This window comes from Oncorhynchus kisutch, linkage group LG30 (assembly GCF_002021735.2).
Source record: "Oncorhynchus kisutch isolate 150728-3 linkage group LG30, Okis_V2, whole genome shotgun sequence".
In the NCBI taxonomy this organism is placed as follows: domain Eukaryota; kingdom Metazoa; phylum Chordata; class Actinopteri; order Salmoniformes; family Salmonidae; genus Oncorhynchus; species Oncorhynchus kisutch.
Window position 1 is genome coordinate 19,160,466 of NC_034203.2, and position 21,857 is coordinate 19,182,322.

Genomic DNA, 21,857 nt, shown 5'->3' on the forward strand with positions numbered 1-21,857 from the left:
GTTCTCGTGCCTCTTACACAATTAAAAAAATCTATTTCTGATCTTTTAAATGTTAATTGTGATTTTTTTTTTCTTAATGAGTATGTCTTGTGTCTGTGTATTTATGCATATGTTGTATGTTTGTATTAAAAAACAGGCTCTACTGCAAATGAGACTTTGGTCTCAGTTGATCCACAGTATAAATATGTTTTCATTTTATTTTTATAAACAGTCTTGAATTGTGATAAATAGTAAATAATTCAACCAGTGTTTGACACTTTCAAAACGACCCACAGACTATGCCTAACAGTTGATTTGGTTCTAATCTATAAATCTGCAAAGTCTCCACCACGGATTATTTACATGCGTTTTTTGTTTTTTAATCACAATCTCTTTAAATATTACCTGTGGTTCCTGTGGGACAGTTGGTGCAGACAACCTCCTTGGTCTTGGGAACGACAGCACAAGTGGATCCTCCGGGGCAGGGGCAGGGCTTGCAGTCGCTGGAACTCCCCACAGTGGAGTCTCCATAGGAACCGTCTTCACACCTCTCACAACTGAGACCAGCTGTGTTGTGTTGGCAGTCACACATCCCTTCAAACAGATATCAAACACACACGTCATGTCTCTGATTAAGAGGGGTTGGGTTAAGCGCGGAAGACACACTTCGGGTGAATGCATTCCGTTACGCAACTGACTAGCTATCCCCTTTCCCTTCCCCTAGCCACCACCAGGGGGGAGTCTAAGACCGATGAGCGTTTAAAGGGCCCACTATTTTATATCCAGACACCTTTTTATAGTAGATGAGGAGAGAGTAGGCTGCCTATTTTATTGAACCTTTATTTAACTAGGCAAGTCAGTTAAGATAAATTCTTATTTACAATGACATCCTATCAGTCATGTTTTTAAACCAACCACAAATCTCTTTATAGCAGAGTGTTATTACTGGCTGATGTTGGTGTGACCTGTTACTCCATGTTCTGTTCCACTCTAAGATAACAAGGACTTTTAAATGTTGAACCATCCACTGTTCCAGACACATTTAGACATAGCAGATAGAACCCCAGGTGTACTGCATGGCTCCTGGCTGAGACATATACCCAACCAGTCATGTGATGATTGAAGACTCGTCGCCAGTCTCTACTCCTTGTTGTTTCCCTAAGGGCCCTGCTCTACAGTAGTGCACTATATAGGGAATTGGGAGTCATTAGGGTGTCAGCCACTCATTGTCATCTCCCTGACCTGTGTCGGGGTTGCACGTGTCACTGTGTCCGTTACAGTTGCAGGCGTCACAGGAACTGAAGGCTCCCAGGTCTGGTCTGTTCCTCCTGTATCCCAGGGTGCAGTTCTCACAATGCTGTCCCATGTAGCCCTGAGGGCAGGTACACTTCTCTACCCAGCGGGCCGGGGTCCCGGGACCTCTCCTCGCCGTGATCAGCATTACATCGTCAAGGTAGCCAGCACCTGGGGAACGATGAGCATTGATTAGATGTCTGCATCATGTCTTGAGAAAGGCCACTAGGCCGAAATGTTGACATGGAATCAAAGACACAGACCACCAACATTCTTGTCTCCCAGCTTTCTATTTTCATTGCATTGATTAGGCTCAATTGGTAATGTCTAAAGTATTGAGCTAAGTGACTATTACTATGTTTTTGCCCTTAGAGTTATCTTGATATTTGTTCAGAGAGGATCTGATGACCTCAATAACAGGGGAAATCATCACCATGTAGTGTCTTTAGGGGAAATGAGAAAGGGGAAATGAGAAAGATTCAGCCTTAACCTGAGCACTAATATTATGACTAGGTTGGAGTTTCAACATCCTCTCTGTGATTAGCTGAGAGATGTCCTCAGAACTGTTAAAAGCATATGAAATCCAAGCGTATCAGTTCGCTTGACCTAACTAACTCCCAAGCCTACAGATACTACTGTAGGCGTGGGCCCATATTCATGAAGCGTCTCTAAGTAGGAGTGCTGATCTAGGATCCGTTTCCTGCCCTTTATGTACAGGGGAAACATGATCATAGATCAGTACTCCTACTCTGAGATCCTTTATGAATACAGGCCCTGAACCAGGATGTATGGTTTACATTGTGAAATGAGGTGAGGCGGGGCGGATGAGTGGATGCATACTTCTCTCGCTGTAGGTGCCACGGATCTTGATGGATGTCAGATTGTGCAGGAGCTTCTGGAACTCAGACTGAGGGAGGGTGGGCCTCCAGGGGTAGTCTGTGCTGTCGTGGAGCCTAACAGAAAAAAAGAGGGGCATTCTCAACATCAGATAAGACAAATTTATGCATTTGCTTTCTATGTGACAATTTCAAAATTATGTTATTACCACAGATTAGACGGTAAAAAGTTAACTTTCATTTTACAAATGATTTACTTTTGTTGTGCTGATATTCTACAGTATACACATCAGTAGGTTATGGCTGCATGATTTCCACCAACCTGAACACAAATGTCTGCATGTTCTCCCCAGGATAGGCATTTCCCTGAGCAATGAGAGGCACAGCCACTCTGAGGCCAGCACCCTCCAGAACCACATCTTCAGCTGAAAGGCGTGTGTCTCTCCTGTCCACCCGGAAGTTCAGGGTGAGGTTCTGGCCGTAGCTCAGCAGCTGATTGCCCAGGAACCTCTCTACAGTAACGAGATCAGAAAATACTTCTTAGGCTCTCACTCCAATGAAGTCTTCTTCACCCCAATAGTTGAAAAATAAAAGTCCCTCTTTCTCAAGAAAAGTCTTTGAGTTAGTGTCAGTCACACAGTACCTGGAGCCACAAAGTACATGGGGAAGTAGTCCTCAGCGACGAGGGAAATCTCCTCTCCACCAGCAGACCACTGGACTGAAACACTGGAGCCGTCACGCTGCTGGGCTGTCCACTGCTCATCATCTAGGAACAGGTTTCATGTATGTTACATTTCATTCTATCAAGGCATATCTTTACATCACAACTACCTCTGAATGATCCTAATCTAAAGTGATATTTGCATACTTCCTGAATATTTATATGAACTTACTTCAGCTTCTTTTTTATTAGTAAATAAGCCTGGTCTGAGCCCATAATGAAAAGGTGAAAAGGTGTGTATGGGCTCACCTTTGTCGAAGGTGGAGGAAACAGTGTCGATGCTGTAACCTTCAGCGCTGTCACACACAGAGGAGTGTTGGAAGCAGAAGCACAGAGTGCAACCCTGCGGGTTCTGGGGGTCCAGGTTGAAGTATCCCAGCTTACACCTGAAATAAACCACATTAGCCATTTAACATCAACTTACATAAACAATTATATGAGCATGGGTAAGTCTATCTGCAAATATGAGATAAAGTCAACATATATATTTTTCATATTTTTTTTATTTAACTAGGCAAGTCAGTTGAGAACAAATTCTTATTACAATGACGGCCTACCGGGGAACAGTGGGTTAACTGTCTTGTTCAGGGGCAGAACGACAGATTTTTACCTTGTCAGCTCTGGGATTCGATCTAGCATCCTTTCGGTTACTGGCCCAACGCTCTAATCACTAGGCTACCTGCCATCCCATATACTGTAATAATTCATTTCATTATATGAAAACAAAGTTAACTGTATGAAACTGAGTTAAAATATGGCTTTAGGCTTGGAAATGTGAAAGTATTGACATACAGTTTGAGGCGTAGGCTATATTCTATAATGAGTCCCATATTGCCTTTCAAGTAAAATGCGCTGACATCTTAAGCGAATGACAGCCTTTGGGAGAACAGCAATTTAGTAGACTGTGAAACTGCTGTCTTCAAAAAGGCAGACAGGCAAACAGTCTGTAATTTCAGCCACTTGTTGTGAGTGACCATGCAGCATCTGACAAACTGAATGCGTCCGAAATGGCACCCTATTCCCTATATAGTGCACTACTTTTGACCAGGCACCATTTAAGTAATAGGGTGCCATTTGGGACAAATCCATAGTGGGGGGATTATTCATACCATCTGTGGCCCAGCTGGGAGGCTGGGAGGAATGTTACACCCACCAGTGTCTGTGGAGCCGGGGGTTGTGGAGCCGGGGTTAGGTGGTGGCCATTGCACAAAGGCAGAGAGAAGAGTGTCTCAGGCAGGCAGCAGACAAGGTAGTGGTGACTGGCTGGGTGGCCGGACTTGGGAGAAGCCATAGAAGGCCTGGCTGCCAGTCGGTCTCAGTGGGGAGGAGTGAGCTATCTATGGGTTATTTTGTCTCCTTCGCTGCGAGGGGAGTCATACTGCCTGTCTAATTCCATTTTACACACATACAGAGCATTCTTTCATTGAGAGAGAGGTACTCTCCTGTGTGTATCTGTGTTTCTGTGTGTCAGGGGCTGCTTTTAAACCTCTGTGGTTTAACCTCAAAATGTCATAACAGAAGATGAGCTGAAATGCTGCCATGAATCTTTAACAGTTTCCCTTCCCAATGAACAATACCGTAAACTGTGTTGCACTAGCTGAATGGAGCCAACTCATATTTCACTGCCAAAGTGACAGTCTTTCGTAACCCTGTTTCATTCTAAACCCATCAACATTCAACAATTCCCAGACAAAGACAATCCTAACTGAAAAGCCACCTTGTTAGAGTGTATTTTCGGTATAAGGAAATCATGTTTATGTGTGTACTGTGCCTCTGTGTGTGTGTGTGTGTGTTACACTGTGTGTCTGTGTAATTAATCCCTGTGGCGGAGAGAGCGAGTGGGTCTGACACTGACCTGTCACAGTTGAAGCCCTCCACGTTGTCCTTGCACTGGCAACGGCCTGTCTGGACGTCACACTCCTGTGTGCTTCCAGAAGGGTTACAGGAGCAGGGTCTGGAGAGAAGAGGGGTGGGGGAGGCGAAGGGAGAAGAACAGCCATTCACATAAACAGCATGGGTCTGATAACCACTATCTATTCTAAAGCAAGCCTGCTGCGAGCCTGTTTATCTAAAAGGACCATTTGCTGGCCTGGCACACAACTACATCCCAAATGGCATCCTATTCCCTATATAGTGCACTATATAGGGAGAAGGATGACATTTGGGATACAGCCTAAGATTGACCGCCTCCATCTCACTCCCAAATAAACACGTGAAGAGCGAACAATACATAAATAAGAACAAACCATCATAAAACGTTAAGATTGTTTGATTTGGAGCAATGCATATATAAATATCACAAATAACAAGAGTTATTAGCTTGGTGTTTTATACCTGCAGCCTGCTTCGGTCAAGGTGTGGAAGCCAGGTTGGCAGCGGTCACACTTGTCCCCCATCACACCTGGTTTACAGCTGCAGCGCCCTGTGTTGTCACACTGAGTGGCCAGAGAGCCTGGCAGTAGAGAGAAAGAAGCACAGATCAACATCAGTTCATCATTTCAACACACATGTGAACGATCATTGTTAAACAGCCCAGACAATTCACACAACATGTGGACAATCTTGTCCGAATAGCCTGTAATGGGATCTGGTGGTGTCCATGTCGCAATTGTTTGGCGGTGGTTTTCAAGGGTAGCATATGTGGTTATAGAGGAATTATGAAACTTAACATACTGGTGACAACAGCTTTAACCTATTAAGACTTGCGTTTTGTCTCTCAATCCAATAAATGTTAACCCATAGCACTACAAAACACAGACTGCCTTCAGACTGTATATTATTTTACCCAATAGAAAGCAGCATCGCATTTGTGGAAACCAAGACTGTTCTCAGGGCAGGCCTGGTTGTAGTTAGATATGTTCGAGTCGCATCTGGGACAATTTTTGCATTTTAGCCAACCCTAACATAATTCTCCTAACCAGCAACATAACATGTTCCTAACCTGCCTTGCTAATTCTCCTAACCTGCTATGAAAAGTAGCATCTGTAGTCAAAACAAACAGACTTGCCCTGAGAACAGTCTTGGTTTCAATTAATGCAATACAGCCAATATAAACTAAGTATTTAATGACACATTAAAACTTGTGGTTCATTGCTCAATCCAATATAACGACAAGGGCAGTCACTTCACAACAAAGCCTGGCTTCATGCTGTACTTATCTTCTTACCCCAATAGAAACAGTAAGTCTGCGACCCAAATGGCACCCTATGTCCCAAATAGTGAACTGTAAAACTGAAAACTGCTGTTCACAAATGCTCTCCATCCAACCTCACTGAGCTCAAGCTGTTTTGCAAGGAGGAATGGGGAAAAAATTCAGTCTCTCGATGTGCAAAACTGATAGAGACATACCCCAAGTGACTTACAGCTGTAATCGCAGCAAAAGGTGGCGCTACAAAGTATTAACTTAAGGGGGCTGAATAATTTTGCACGCCCAATTTTTCAGTTTTTGATTTGTTAAAAAAGTTAGAAATATCCAATAAATGTCGTTCCACTTCATGATTGTGTCCCACTTGTTGTTGATTCTTCACAAAAAAATACAGTTTTATATCTTTATGTTTGAAGCCTGAAATGTGGCAAAAGGTCGTAAAGTTCAAGGGGGCCGAATACTTTCGCAAGGCACTGTATATAGGGAATAGGGTACCAATTGGGAAGCTGCCCTCTTTTTACCCCAATAGAAACAGTAAATACGCAATGGTATGGTCCAGACACTCACCCACTGAGTTGCAGCTGCAGGGCAGGCAGCGGTTGCCAGATCGGTCTCTGTAGTGATTGTCCAGGCAGCGCTCGCATTTAGGCCCGTCAGTGTTGTCGGCACAGTTGCGACAGTGTCCTCCGTGGCCGGTGGCACGGTACAGCTCAGGGTCGAAGTAGCACTCTGCACTCTTGCCATTACAGTTGCACTCTGGGACCACCAGAAAAAGTAGATATTAGCTTATCCCATACAAATGTATAGGACAATGTGTAGGTGGGATCAATTTAATAAAATTTTTTTTTTACCTTTATTTAACTAGGCAAGTCAGTTAAGAACAAATTCTTATTTTCAATGACGGCCTAGGAACAGTGGGTTAACTGCCTGTTCAGGGGCAGAACGACAGATTTGTACCTTGTCAGCTCAGGGGTTTGAACTTGCAACCTTCCGGTTACTAGTCCAACACTCTAACCACTAGGCTACCCTGCCGCCCCATGTATGTGTATACGGGGAGGGAGCAGTACAACTACAGACTAATGTGATTATAAACCGCTGGATTTAAGAGTGGGAAGATAAAAGCAAATTTTCCATACCAGGCTTTGGTAAACTAGCCATTAGTTTATCCCATACACTTTTAAGGACAATGCATGGATGGGTTCAATGTAGAGGTGCTTACTGTATATGGGGAAGGAGGTGGTAGAGCTACATAGTAATCTGATTGAAAGCAAATTTTATACTGAACCTTCCCTGCAGTTAAGGGTATGTAATTTCATTTGGCACATTTTCCATATCAGGCATACTTTTCCCTAAGTGGTCTGCTGGCAAAGTTTGGTTTTAGGAGACAGATTATGTGGCCTGGAGCAGATTGAGGCAGTGTGGGCGTGAGAAGTGTGGTGTGGACTGTTCTGAACAGGATTAGTCACACATTTGGGGTATGATATGAATGTCTGCCCGGCCTGGCCTGCACAGAAACAGGAAGGATCTCTTGCTATGGGACTTATGCAGACACTCATCTCTTGGGCTGTGTCCCAAAATACATCCTATTCTCTATGTAGTGCACTACTTTTGACCAGGGCCCATAGGACTCTGGTCAAAAGTAGCACACTACATAGGGAATAGGGTGCCATTTGGGACAGCACTTACTCAGACACTCGTTAGGGTTATTGGCTGTAGCTCGCCTCCAGGGACGGTCGTTGTAGAACGGCTTGCACACATTGCAGTCATCACCCTCTGTGTTGTGCTTGCAGTTGCAAACCGGCTTGTCGAAGCCGTTGTTTTTCACACACTCACTCGCATGGCCGTTGCACTTGCACCTGGAACAGCGGAGAACAGTCTGTTAGTCACCGTGAGAGTTATAATGCACAACTCAAACATCTGTGTCTCAGAGTAAGAGGATCCGCTGTCTATGTCATCTTATTCATTATGATGTAAAAGGCAAAAACAGATCCTAGATCAGCACTGCTACTCAGAGACCTTTATGAATATGGTCCTTTGCACTGGTCTTAAGAGGACCTGACCATAAGCATTAAATGGAACTCAGTTATTGATTTTAAAATGGACGTGATTACTTGGTTAAGCAGTCTAATAGTCCAACCATACGGTATATCAATGGCATTTATTTTCAGTGTAATCATATGAGTCGATGACCTGTCAGCACAGGATAGTAGCCTGATTACAGTGTTTCCCCTATATTCATTCAGCAGCGGCGCCACACCAGTTTGGCTAAATTGCCGCACTATCCCTTTAAGATCAGAGTGCCAAGTTAAAACTTATATTGCTAGCAATCTGAGTGAGCAGTGGCACGAATGAGAGCACAGTCACTGCTTGCTCCTCATCGTCTCCCTATAGGGGAAACACTGGATTATATTTACAGTAATCTACAAATAGGTGTTCATCCATCCATATTAGCATGACAGATAGCAGCAAACGTTGACTCCAACTTGCTATAACAAGTCACTTTACTACTGGTATAGAACAGGCTTCATTTTGATAAATCAATCATACTGTAAATATTCTACAAAATCAAATGTTATCTATCACATGCCCTGAATACAACATGTGTAGGTAGACTTTACAGTGAAATGCTTGCTTACGAACAACAATAAATAAAATACACAAGAATGGAGCTACATTTTTTTTTTTTTTTTTTTTTAATTTCACCTTTATTTAACCAGGTAGGCTAGTTGAGAACAAGTTCTCATTTGCAACTGCGACCTGGCCAAGATAAAGCATAGCAGTGTGAGCATACAACAAAGAGTTACACATGGAGTAAACAATTAACAAGTCAATAACACAGTAGAAAACGAAGGGGGGGTCTATATACAATGTGTGCAAAAGGCATGAGGAGGTAGGCAAATAATTACAATTTTGCAGATTAACACTGGAGTGATAAAAGATCAGATGGTCATGTACAGGTAGAGATATTGGTGTGCAGAAGAGCAGAAAAGTAAATAAATAAAAACAGTACGGGGATGAGGTAGGTGAAAAGGGTGGGCTATTTACCAATAGACTATGTACAGCTGCAGCGATCGGTTAGCTGCTCAGATAGCTGATGTTTGAAGTTGGTGAGGGAGATAAAAGTCTCCAACTTCAGCGATTTTTGCAATTCGTTCCAGTCACAGGCAGCAGAGTACTGGAACGAAAGGCGGCCAAATGAGGTGTTGGCTTTAGGGATGATCAGTGAGATACACCTGCTGGAGCGCGTGCTACGGATGGGTGTTGCCATCGTGACCAGTGAGCTGAGATAAGGCGGAGCTTTACCTAGCATAGACTTGTAGATGACCTGGAGCCAGTGGGTCTGGCGACGAATATGTAGCGAGGGCCAGCCGACTAGAGCATACAAGTCGCAGTGGTGGGTAGTATAAGGTGCTTTAGTGACAAAACGGATGGCACTGTGATAGACTGCATCCAGTTTGCTGAGTAGAGTGTTGGAAGCCATTTTGTAAATGACATCGCCGAAGTCGAGGATCGGTAGGATAGTCAGTTTTACTAGGGTAAGCTTGGCGGCTTGAGTGAAGGAGGCTTTGTTGCGGAATAGAAAGCCGACTCTTGATTTGATTTTCGATTGGAGATGTTTGATATGAGTCTGGAAGGAGAGTTTGCAGTCTAGCCAGACACCTAGGTACTTATAGACGTCCACATATTCTAGGTCGGAACCATCCAGGGTGGTGATGCTAGTCGGGCATGCAGGTGCAGGCAGCGACCGGTTGAAAAGCATGCATTTGGTTTTACTAGCGTTTAAGAGCAGTTGGAGGCCACGGAAGGAGTGTTGTATGGCATTGAAGCTTGTTTGGAGGTTAGATAGCACAGTGTCCAAAGACGGGCCGAAAGTATATAGAATGGTGTCGTCTGCGTAGAGGTGGATCAGGGAATCGCCCGCAGCAAGAGCAACATCATTGATATACACAGAGAAAAGAGTCGGCCCGAGAATTGAACCCTGTGGCACCCCCATAGAGACTGCCAGAGGACCGGACAGCATGCCCTCCGATTTGACACACTGAACTCTGTCTGCAAAGTAATTGGTGAACCAGGCAAGGCAGTCATCCGAAAAACCGAGGCTACTGAGTCTGCCGATAAGAATATGGTGATTGACAGAGTCGAAAGCCTTGGCGAGGTCGATGAAGACGGCTGCACAGTACTGTCTTTTATCGATGGCGGTTATGATATCGTTGAGTACCTTGAGTGTGGCTGAGGTGCACCCATGACCGGCTCGGAAACCAGATTGCACAGCGGAGAAGGTACGGTGGGATTCGAGATGGTCAGTGACCTGTTTGTTGACTTGGCTTTCGAAGACCTTAGATAGGCAGGGCAGGATGGATATAGGTCTGTAACAGTTTGGGTCCAGGGTGTCTCCCCCTTTGAAGAGGGGGATGACTGCGGCAGCTTTCCAATCCTTGGGGATCTCAGACGAGATGAAAGAGAGGTTGAACAGGCTGGTAATAGGGGTTGCGACAATGGTGGCAGATAGTTTCAGAAATAGAGGGTCCAGATTGTCAAGCCCAGCTGATTTGTACGGGTCCAGGTTTTGCAGCTCTTTCAGAATATCTGCTATCTGGATTTGGGTAAAGGAGAACCTGGAGAGGCTTGGGCGAGGAGCTGCGGGGGGGGCGGAGCTGTTGGCCGAGGTTGAAGTAGCCAGGCGGAAGGCATGGCCAGCCGTTGAGAAATGCTTATTGAAGTTTTCGATAATCATGGATTTATCAGTGGCGACCGTGTTACCTAGCCTCAGTGCAGTGGGCAGCTGGGAGGAGGTGCTCTTGTTCTCCATGGACTTCACAGTGTCCCAGAACTTTTTGGAGTTGGAGCTACAGGATGCAAACTTCTGCCTGAAGAAGCTGGCCTTAGCTTTCCTGACTGACTGCGTGTATTGGTTCCGGACTTCCCTGAACAGTTGCATATCACGGGGACTATTCGATGCTATTGCAGTCCGCCACAGGATGTTTTTGTGCTGGTCGAGGGCAGTCAGGTCTGGGGTGAACCAAGGGCTGTATCTGTTCTTAGTTCTGCATTTTTTGAACGGAGCATGCTTATCTAAAATGGTGAGGAAGTTACTTTTAAAGAATGACCAGGCATCCTCAACTGACGGGATGAGGTCAATGTCCTTCCAGGATACCCGGGCCAGGTCGATTAGAAAGGCCTGCTCACAGAAGTGTTTTAGGGAGCGTTTGACAGTGATGAGGGGTGGTCGTTTGACTGCGGCTCCGTAGCGGATACAGGCAATGAGGCAGTGATCGCTGAGATCCTGGTTGAAGACAGCGGAGGTGTATTTGGAGGGCCAGTTGGTCAGGATGACGTCTATGAGGGTGCCCTTGTTTACAGAGTTAGGGTTGTACCTGGTGGGTTCCTTGATGATTTGTGTGAGATTGAGGGCATCTAGCTTAGATTGTAGGACTGGCGGGGTGTTAAGCATATCCCAGTTTAGGTCACCTAACAGAACAAACTCTGAAGCTAGATGGGGGGCGATCAATTCACAAATGGTGTCCAGGGCACAGCTGGGAGCTGAGGGGGGTCGGTAGCAGGCGGCAACCGTGAGAGACTTATTTCTGGAGAGAGTAATTTTCAAAATTAGTAGTTCGAACTGTTTGGGTATGGACCTGGAAAGTATGACATTACTTTGCAGGCCATCTCTGCAGTAAACTGCAACTCCTCCCCCTTTGGCAGTTCTATCTTGACGGAAGATGTTATAGTTGGGTATGGAAATCTCTGAATTTTTGGTGGCCTTCCTGAGCCAGGATTCAGACACAGCAAGGACATCAGGGTTAGCAGAGTGTGCTAAAGCAGTGAGTAAGACAAACTTAGGGAGGAGGCTTCTGATGTTGACATGCATGAAACCAAGGCTTTTTCGAACACAGAAGTCAACAAATGAGGGTGCCTGGGGACATGCAGGGCCTGGGTTTACCTCCACATCACCCGCGGAACAGAGAAGGAGTAGTATGAGGGTGCGGCTAAAGGCTATCAAAACTGGTCGCCTAGAGCGTTGGGGACAGAGAATAAGAGGAGCAGGTTTCTGGGCATGGTAGAATATATTCAGGGCATAATGCGCAGACAGGGGTATGGTGGGGTGCGGGTACAGCGGAGTTAAGCCCAGGCACTGGGTGATGATGAGAGAGGTTGTATCTCTGGACATGCTGGTAGTAATGGGTGAGGTCACCGCATGTGTGGGAGGTGGGACAAAGGAGTTATCAGGGGTATGAAGAGTGGAACTAGGGGCTCCATTGTGAACTAAAACAATGATAACTAACCTGAACAACAGTATACAAGGCATATTGACATTTGAGAGAGACATACAGCGAGGCATACAGTAATCACAGGTGTTGAATTGGGAAAGCTAGCTAAAACAGTAGGTGAGACAACAGCTAATCAGCTAGCACAACAACAGCAGGTAAAATGGCGTAGACTAGGCAACGGGGCCAACAGATAAAACAAACAAGCAGAATGGAGTACCGTGATTTATGGACAGTCCAGCGTGCATCAGCTATGTAGCCAAGAGATCTCCCTGTATGTACTGGTACTCCCAGTACATACAGGGAGTACCAGTACCAGATCAATGTGGAGCTACATACAGGGAGAACCAGTACCAGATCAATGTGGAGCTACATACAGGGAGAACCAGTACCAGATCAATGTGGAGCTACATACAGGGAGAACCAGTACCAGATCAATGTGGAGCTACATACAGGGAGAACCAGTACCAGATCAATGTGGAGCTACATACAGGGAGAACCAGTACCAGATCAATGTGGAGCTACATACAGGGAGTACCAGTACCAGATCAATGTGGAGCTACATACAGGGAGAACCAGTACCAGATCAATGTGGAGCTATATACAGGGAGTACCAGATCAATGTGGAGCTATATACAGGGAGTACCAGTACCAGATCAATGTGGAGCTATATACAGGGAGTACCAGTACCAGATCAATGTGAAGCTACATACAGGGAGTACCAGTACCATATCAATGTGGAGCTATATACAGGGAGTACCAGATCAATGTGGAGCTACATACAGGGAGTACCAGTACCATATCAATGTGGAGCTATATACAGGGAGTACCAGTACCAGATCAATGTGGAGCTATATACAGGGAGTACCAGTACCAGATCAATGTGGAGCTATATACAGGGAGTACCAGTACCAGATCAATGTGGAGCTACATACAGGGAGTACCAGTACCAGATCAATGTGGAGCTATATACAGGGAGTACCAGTACCAGATCAATGTGGAGCTATATACAGGGAGTACCAGTACCAGATCAATGTGGAGCTACATACAGGGAGTACCAGTACCAGATCAATGTGGAGCCACATACAGGGAGTACCAGTACCATATCAATATGGAGCTATATACAGGGAGTACCAGTACCAGATCATTGTGGAGCCACATACAGGGAGTACCAGTAGCAGATCAATGTGGAGCTATATACAGGGAGAACCAGTACCAGATTCATGTGGAACTACATACAGGGAGTACCAGTACCAGATCAATGTGGAGCTACATACAGGGAGTACCAGTACCATATCAATGTGGAGCTACATACAGTGAGTACCAGATCAATGTGGAGCTACATACAGGGAGTACCAGTACCAGATCAATGTGGAGCTACATACAGGGAGAACCAGTACCAGATCAATGTGGAGCTACATACAGGGAGAACCAGTACCAGATCAATGTGGAGCTACATACAGGGAGAACCAGTACCAGATCAATGTGGAGCTACATACAGGGAGTACCAGTACCAGATCAATGTGGAGCTACATACAGGGAGAACCAGTACCAGATCAATGTGGAGCTACATACAGGGAGTACCAGTACCAGATCAATGTGGAGCTATATACAGGGAGTACCAGTACCAGATCAATGTGGAGCTATATACAGGGAGTACCAGTACCAGATCAATGTGGAGCTATATACAGGGAGTACCAGTACCAGATCAATGTGGAGCTACATACAGGGAGTACCAGTACCATATCAATATGGAGCTATATACAGGGAGTACCAGTACCATATCAATGTGGAGCCACATACAGGGAGTACCAGATCAACAGGAAGGAAGACACTATAGCACTAGGGGCCTATTGAGATTAATAGGCGGTTTGTTCATCTAGAAAAACAAAGAAAACCTCCCTCACGCTCTTTTCCATTCCATCTTTTCCATTTTGTAGTACGTGTAATATCAGTCAAATCCATTTCTTACTCATAATATATAGCTGGTGGATGTGATGACGTCGCTGACTGGTGGACAGTGAACTTGGTGCCCTGACAGGTAGAGAGTAGACCTACTACACCCAAGCTTGGCCCGGCATGGTCCTTGGACTCATCTCTGCCGTCATATTGGGGCCTGCCCCATTCCAGTCTCCGTGCACTGTAATCCAGCACTCGCAGGCAGGAATGTAAAGAATGTGGCTGAGTAATGGAAATCTGCTCCATATTTCAAACAGATTGAGGTGAATCAAAGCTGGGACCGAGAGACTGAAAAACAGCTTCTATCTCAAGGCCATCAGACTGTTAAACAGCCACCACTAACATTGAGTGGCTACTGCCAACACACTGTCAATGCCACTGACTCTACTCCAGCCACTTTAATCATGGGAATTGATGGGAAATGATGTAAATATATCACTAGCCACTTTAAACAATGCTACCTTATATAATGTTACTTACCCTACATTATTCATCTCATATGCATACGTAGATACTGTACTCTATATCATCGACTGCATCCTTATGTAATACATGTATCACTAGCCACTTTAACTATGCCACTTGGTTTACATACTCATCTCATATGTATATACTGTACTCGATATCATCTACTGTATCTTGCCTATGCTGCTCTGTACCATCACTCATTCATATATCTTTATGTACATATTCTTTATCCCCTTACACTGTGTATAAGACAGTAGTTTTTTTTGGAATTGTTAGTTAGATCACTTGTTCGTTATTACTGCATTGTCGGAACTAGAAGCACAAGCATTTCGCTACACTCGCATTAACATCTGCTAACCATGTGTATGTGACAAATAAATTTGATTTGATTTGATTTGATTTGAAAAGACACTGCACCGGCAAGGGGGCAGTTTAACACTTGTTTAATATGTGTCTGATCCCCTATTCTCTTCTGGCTTTTCAGTTCTGAATTTGGGAGGGATTGTTTTTTTTTTATTCTCTGTTGAGCCACTGAGAATGAACCCACACAATGTAAAATGTGGCTGGCCACATTTGTGATATGAAGTTGATCTGAAGTCAACAGATTACACTACTTTAGATGAATGATTTATTCAACACCCAGGCAAAAACATCTTTGTTGTCAGCACCTGAGGTTTGATAATGAATGTTTTTTTCTTCAATCCAACAGAGCGATTCCTATTCTTGCAGTTATTCCAAGTCTTCATACCAAAAAGGTATAGAGTGAATACGCACTAGAGAAAACTGTGTGTGTGGTTAATAGACAGAGCCTGTCCACTATTGTTTCCACTATACATTTTACCTCTTGGCGATGTCATTCGAAAACATGTTAACTTTTACTGCTATGCGGATGACACACAGCTGTACATTTCAATGAAACATTGGTGAATGGCCCTTGCCAGAAACCTGTGTTTCAGACATAAGGAAGTGGATGGCTGCAAACTTTCTACTTTTAAACTCGGACAAAACAGAGATGCTTGTTCTAGGTCCCAAGAAACAAAGAGATCTTCCGTTGAATCTGACAATGAATGTTAATGGTTGTACAGTCGTCTCAAATAAAACTGTGAAGGACCTCAGCGTTACTCTGGACCCTGATCTCTCTTTTGAAGAACATATCAAGACCATTTCAAGGACAGCTTTTTTCCATCTACGTAACATTGCAAAAATCAGAAACTTTCTGTCCAAAAATGATGCATAAAAAATAATCCATGCTTTTGTTACTTCTAGGTTAGACTACAGCAATGCTCTACTTTCCGGCTACCCGGATAAAGCACTAAATAAACTTCAATTAGTGCTAAATACGGCTGCTAGAATCCTGACTAGAATATGACTAGATCATATTACTCCAGTGCTAGCCTCCCTACACTGGCTTCCTGTTAAGGCAAGGGCTGATTAAGGTTTTACTGCTAACCTACAAAGCATTACATGGGCTTGCTCCTACCTATCTTTCTGATTTGGTCCTGCTGTACATACCTACGCGTACGCTACATTCACACGATGCAGGCCTCCTAATTGTCCCTAGAATTTTTAAGCAAACAGCTGGAGGCAGGACTTTCTCCTATAGAGCTCCATTTTTATGGAATGGTCTGCCTACCCATGTGAGAGACGCAGACTCGGTCTCAACCTTTAAGTCTTTATTGAAGACTCATCTCTTCAGTGGGTCATATGATTGAGTGTAGTCTGGCCCAGGAGTGTGAAGGTGAACAGAAAGGCTCTGGTGCAACGAACCGCCCTTGCTGTCTCTGCCTGGCCGGTTCCCCTCTCTCCACTGGGATTCTCTGCTTCTAACCCTATTACAGGGGCTGAGTCACTGGCTTACTGGTGCTCTTCCATGCAGTCCCTAGGAGGGATGCGTCACTTGAGTGGGTTGAGTCATCTTCCTGTCTGGGTTGGCGCCACCCCTTGGGTTGTGCCGTGGCGGAGATCTTTGTGGGCTATACTCGGCCTTGTCTCAGGATGGTAAGTTGGTGGTTGAAGCTATCCCTCTAGTGGTGTGGGAGCTGTGCTTTGGCAAAGTGGGTGGGGTTATATCCTTCCTGTTTGGCCCTGTCTGGGGGGATCATCGGATGGGGCCACAGTGTTTCCTGATCCCTCCTGTCTCAGCCTCCAGTATTTAGTGTGTCAGGGGGCTAGGGTCAGTTTGTTATATCTGGAGTACTTCTCCTGTCTTATCCGGTGTGAATTTAAGTATGCTCTCTCTAATTCTCTCTTTCTCTCGGAGGACCTGAGCCCTAGGACCATGCCTCAGGACTACCTGGCATGATGACTCCTTGCTGTCCCCAGTCCACCTGGCTGTGCTGCTGTTCCAGTTTTAACTGTTCTGCCTGCAGCTATGGAATCCTGACCTGTTCACCGGAGGTGCTACCTTGTCCCAGACCTGCTGTTTTCAACTCTCTAGAGACAGCAGGAGCGGTAGAGATACTCTTAATGATTGGCTATGAAAAGCCAACTGACATTTACTCCTGCGGTGCTGACTTGCTGCACCCTCGACAACTACTGTGATTATTATTTGACCATGCTGGTCATTTATTAACATTTGAACATCTTGGCCATATTCTGTTATAATCTCCACCCGGCCCAGACAGAAGAGGACTGGCCACCCCTCATAGCCTGGTTCCTCTCTAGGTTTCTTCCTAGGTTTTGGCCTTTCTAGGGAGTTTTTCCTAGCCACCGTGCTTCTACACCTGCATTGCTTGCTGTTTGGGGTTTTAGGCTGGGTTTCTGTACAGCACTTTGAGATATCCGCTGATGTATAATGGGCTATATAAATACATTTGATTTGGCCTCCTCCTTTAAAGGAATATAATATGATTTGTTGCTATTTTTACATTTATGTTATAATTTCTAGAAGAGACAAAAACAATGGCATTGGTCAAATAAAAAAATGTGAAGGGAAAAGCCAGGCAGTAGATGCTGACAACAGTTGTTGGAAGATAGCATAAAGCTCTCACCTTCCTCCCACTGCAAAGTCTGAGACAGCGTAGTAATAGGACTTTAGGACCTTGGGATCATTGAAAACTTCATCTCCAAATGTGTTGAGCCTGTTCAGGGTCACTTTGATATCTGTGGCTGTCACCCATTCCTGAAAAGAAAAAAGACAAATGGACAGTGTTAAAACACAGCCAGGTCAGACTGCACAAATATGTGTGCCAGGCCTTGCCTGCTAAATATGTTTGGAGAGTTATTAATCTACAACTTTGCTTGACGGACGAGAAAAGGGAGAGAGGGTTGAAGATTCCAAAGTGATTTGGACGATAGGTGTGTTTGACTTGAAACTAATTCTTATCCTGTTGAAAGTTTCTATTTGAAATGGGAGACAAAACCCTATCCCTGGTACTAGTGCAGCGGTTTAGAAGGGGAAAAGAAATACGGCAAAACTAATCTAAACCAAACCTCAGATATTCTCGTGGAATCAGACTGGTCCCAGAATCAGAACATATCGAAAGCCTTTTGTTTGCTTGCTTAGAATTACAGCAGCAGAGGACATATCTGGAGTGAGCACTGGAAGATCGCACAAGGAGTATTACCAAGAAAGTTGGAAACCATAGCATAGCATCTGTAAAAATAAATAAACTATATAAAAAAAAAATCTTTCCTGTTCCACAAATGGAGGTTTATAATAAATAGTCTGTTTTACTTTTAACATTGTAACACAATGTTCTGAATATTTCTGAAGAGGAGTTGTAAACACAGCCAAGTCAAGTGTGTATCATCTCGCTTGCACGTGCAAAATGATTTGCCAACAAACATTCTGCAGAATTAGAGTCTAACTACTACCAGCAGACTAATTTAAAACATATTTCAGGATAGAGTTTTTGCTGATAACAGCTCCAATGTTTTGCCACTTCTTATAGCCTAACTCTACTGGAAGAGTCTGACACATCCATAGGGCAGCCATGAGTCAAAGCAGGTTCCGTCTGTCTCAGGCACGCGGCCAATGGCTCTCCTGGTCGACTATTTTATTGACTTCACTGGCACTATCTCATACATTTCCAACTGTATCCAGGCTGTTAAAGCTGGATGAAAATATCATTTTTAATTATCTTGAGACTAGAGGTCGACCGATTATGATTTTTCCACACCGATACCGATTAATGGATGACCCAAAAAAAAGGCCGATACCGATTAACCGGCGAATTTGTTTTATTTATTTGTAATAATGAAAATTAGAACAATACTGACTGAACACTTATTTTAACTTAATATAATACATCAATACAAATCCATTTAGCCTCAAACAAATAATGAAGCATGTTCAATTTGGTTTAAATAATGCAAAAACAAAGTGTTGGAGAAGAAAGTAAAAGTGCAATATGTGCCATGTAAAAAAGCTAACGTTTAAGTTCCTTGCTCAGAACATGAGAACATATGAAAGCTGGTGGTTCCTTTTAACATGAGACTTCAATATTCCAAGGTAAGAGGTTTTAGGTTGTAGTTATTATAGGGTTTATAGGACTATTTCCCTCTGTACCATTTGTATTTCATTAACCTTTGACAATTGGATGTTCTTATAGGCACTTTAGTATTGCCAGTGTAACGGTATAGCTTCCGTCCCTCTCCTCGCCCCTACCTGGGCTCGAAACAGGAACACATCGACAACAGCCACCCTCGAAGCAGCGTTACCCATGTAGAGCAAGGGGAACAACCACTCCAAGTCTCAGAGTGAGTGACGTTTGAAACGCTATTAGCGCGCACCACGCTAACTAGCTAGCCATTTCACATCGGTTACACCAGCCTAATCTCGGGAGTTGATATGCTTGAAGTCATAAACAGCGCAATGCTTGAAGCACAGGGAAGAGCTGCTGGCAGAACGCACAAAAGTGCTGTGTGAACGAACGCTTACGAGCCTGCTGCTGCCTACCATCGCTCAGTCAGACTGCTCTATAAAATATCAAATCATAGACTTAATTATAACATAATAAGACATAGAAATACGAGCCTTTGGTCATTAATATGGTCGAATCTGGAAACTATCATTTCGAAAACAAAACGTTTAATCTTTCAGTGAAATATGGAACTGTTCGGTATTTTATCTAACGGGTGGCATCCATAAGTCTAAATATTGCTGTTAACATTGAAGGTTGTGCAATGTATGTCATAATTACGTAAAATTCTGGCAAATTAGTTTGCAATGAGCCAGGCGGCCCAAACTGTTGCATATACCCTGACTCTGCGTGCAATGAACGCAAGAGAAATGACAATTTCACCTGGTTAATATTGCCTGCTAACTTGGATTTATTTTAGCTAAATATGCAGGTTTAAAAATCTACTTCTGTGTATTGATTTGAAGAAAATCTAACCATTGGTGTTTATGGTTAGGTCCAGTCGTGCAACGATTGTGCTTTTTTCGCAAATGCTCTTTTGTTAAATCATCCCCCTGCGTTGCATCAATTAAATGCAACACAGGTCACGCTAGAAAAACTAGTAATAACAACCATGTGTAGTTAACTAGTAATTATGATTGATTGATTGTTTTTTATAAGATAAGTTTAATGCTAGCTACCAACTTACCTTGGCTTCTTACTGCATTCGCGTAACAGGCAGGCTCCTTGTGGAGTGCAATGAGAGGCAGGTGGTTAGAGCGTTGGACTGGTTAACTGTAAGGTCGCAAGATTGAATCCCGGAGCTGACAAGGTAAAAATCTGTCGTTCTGCCACTGAACAGGCAGTTAACCCACTCTTCCTAGGCCGTCATTGAAAATAAGAATGTCTTCTTAACTGACTTGCCTAGTAAAATAAAAGTGTAAAAAAAAATATATATATATATTTTTTTTAAATCGGCCAAATCGGTGTCCAAAAATACAGCCATTTCGATTATTTGGTCAACCTCTACTTGAGACACCTGTGGGATATATTTTCTATATACAGAGTGAGTCTGAGTGAAAAAGTTTTGGTTGATATTGTTGTACGAAAATGTTCGCTATCCCATATTAAAGAATCTTTAACAGTTATTCAAATATTACCTAGAGACTCCACTTAACAAATAAACTCTCCATGCAACGTAGCCCTGTGACGCCTGAGAAAGGTATCCCTTCCAAAGAGTCCTGGGCTTTGGTATAAATATGCCACACGAGAAAGTAAAATATGGAAGTGTATAGTGCCAGAGCTAAATGTATTAATTTGTTCGAGGTAGAGTATTCCGTATGAAAAGTTAGGGTATTCCACACAGGTGAAAAATAGCAAGATCAATGACCACAGCCACCCAAGCCATAGACTGTTCACTCTGCTACCGCACAGAAAGCGGTACCAGAGCACAAAGTCTGGGACCAAAAGATTCCTGAACAGTTTCTACCCCTAAGCCATGAGACTGCTGAACGGTTAAACAAATGGCTACCCGGACTATTTGCATTGACCATGTTTTGCACTGACTATGCACACTCACTGGAATCTACCCACACACTCACACATCCTTACACTGACTCTCCAACACATACACGCTGCTGCTACTCTGTTTATAATCTATCCTGATTGCCTAGTCACTTTAACCCTACCTACATGTTTCCTCAACTACCTCGTACCCCTGCACATTGACTCAGTACTGGTACTCCTTGTATATAGCCACATTATTACTATCACTGTTGTTACTATTTAATTCCGCATTGTTGGGAAAGGGCTCGTAAGTAAGCATTTCATGGTAAACGTCTGTTGTAAAACTGTTGTATTCGGCACGGTGCATGCAACAAATAAAGTAGTTTATAACCTAATGGTTAGGCTATAAAATCTTACTGGAGTCATTTGGGTTTAAAGTCTGATTTAGGCTAGAAGACTCCCTGGGCTTAATCTGGAAACACACAAATTCTCACTTGCTGAAAGCAATGCGCAACTAACATTTCCAGCTGTGCCTCTTCAGAGCCAAATTCAATCAGTACTGTAGTGGGAAATCTGGAGGCGTCACCTAGCAACCTGTTGCAACACTTGGCACTGGTCAGGCTCTCACACTTTCCCACCTGAACTAGTGTGCTACTCCCTTTCACTGGGCATGCTTGCCAACAGCACATATGTCCATGCCAAAATATCTCAAGTCTACGGGCCAACTTTACGTTACTATGTCCACCTGCTCTTCCACATCATTTATTTCTTCAACGCTACTGATATAAGTTGTACTACTAACTCTGTGCCTCAGACAGCCCTGGAAAAATAAAACAAAATATT

At 43.9% G+C, this 21,857-nt stretch overlaps 1 protein-coding gene across 1 annotated transcript in view; it reads right to left on the minus strand.

The window, feature by feature from the left end:
* LOC109875288 (laminin subunit gamma-1-like) overlaps positions 1 to 21,857 on the minus strand; it is an 84,135-nt gene that overhangs the window by 19,624 nt on the left and 42,654 nt on the right. Inside the window, exons 3-13 of the mRNA XM_020467591.2 lie at positions 17,658 to 17,788; positions 7,661 to 7,830; positions 6,542 to 6,730; positions 5,164 to 5,281; positions 4,685 to 4,783; positions 3,079 to 3,215; positions 2,752 to 2,874; positions 2,431 to 2,620; positions 2,113 to 2,225; positions 1,222 to 1,443; positions 385 to 573 (exon numbers count right to left, since the gene is read on the minus strand). Of these exons, the coding sequence (XP_020323180.1) occupies positions 385 to 573; positions 1,222 to 1,443; positions 2,113 to 2,225; positions 2,431 to 2,620; positions 2,752 to 2,874; positions 3,079 to 3,215; positions 4,685 to 4,783; positions 5,164 to 5,281; positions 6,542 to 6,730; positions 7,661 to 7,830; positions 17,658 to 17,788 (1,681 nt within the window). The remainder of the gene's footprint in view (positions 1 to 384; positions 574 to 1,221; positions 1,444 to 2,112; positions 2,226 to 2,430; positions 2,621 to 2,751; positions 2,875 to 3,078; positions 3,216 to 4,684; positions 4,784 to 5,163; positions 5,282 to 6,541; positions 6,731 to 7,660; positions 7,831 to 17,657; positions 17,789 to 21,857) is intronic.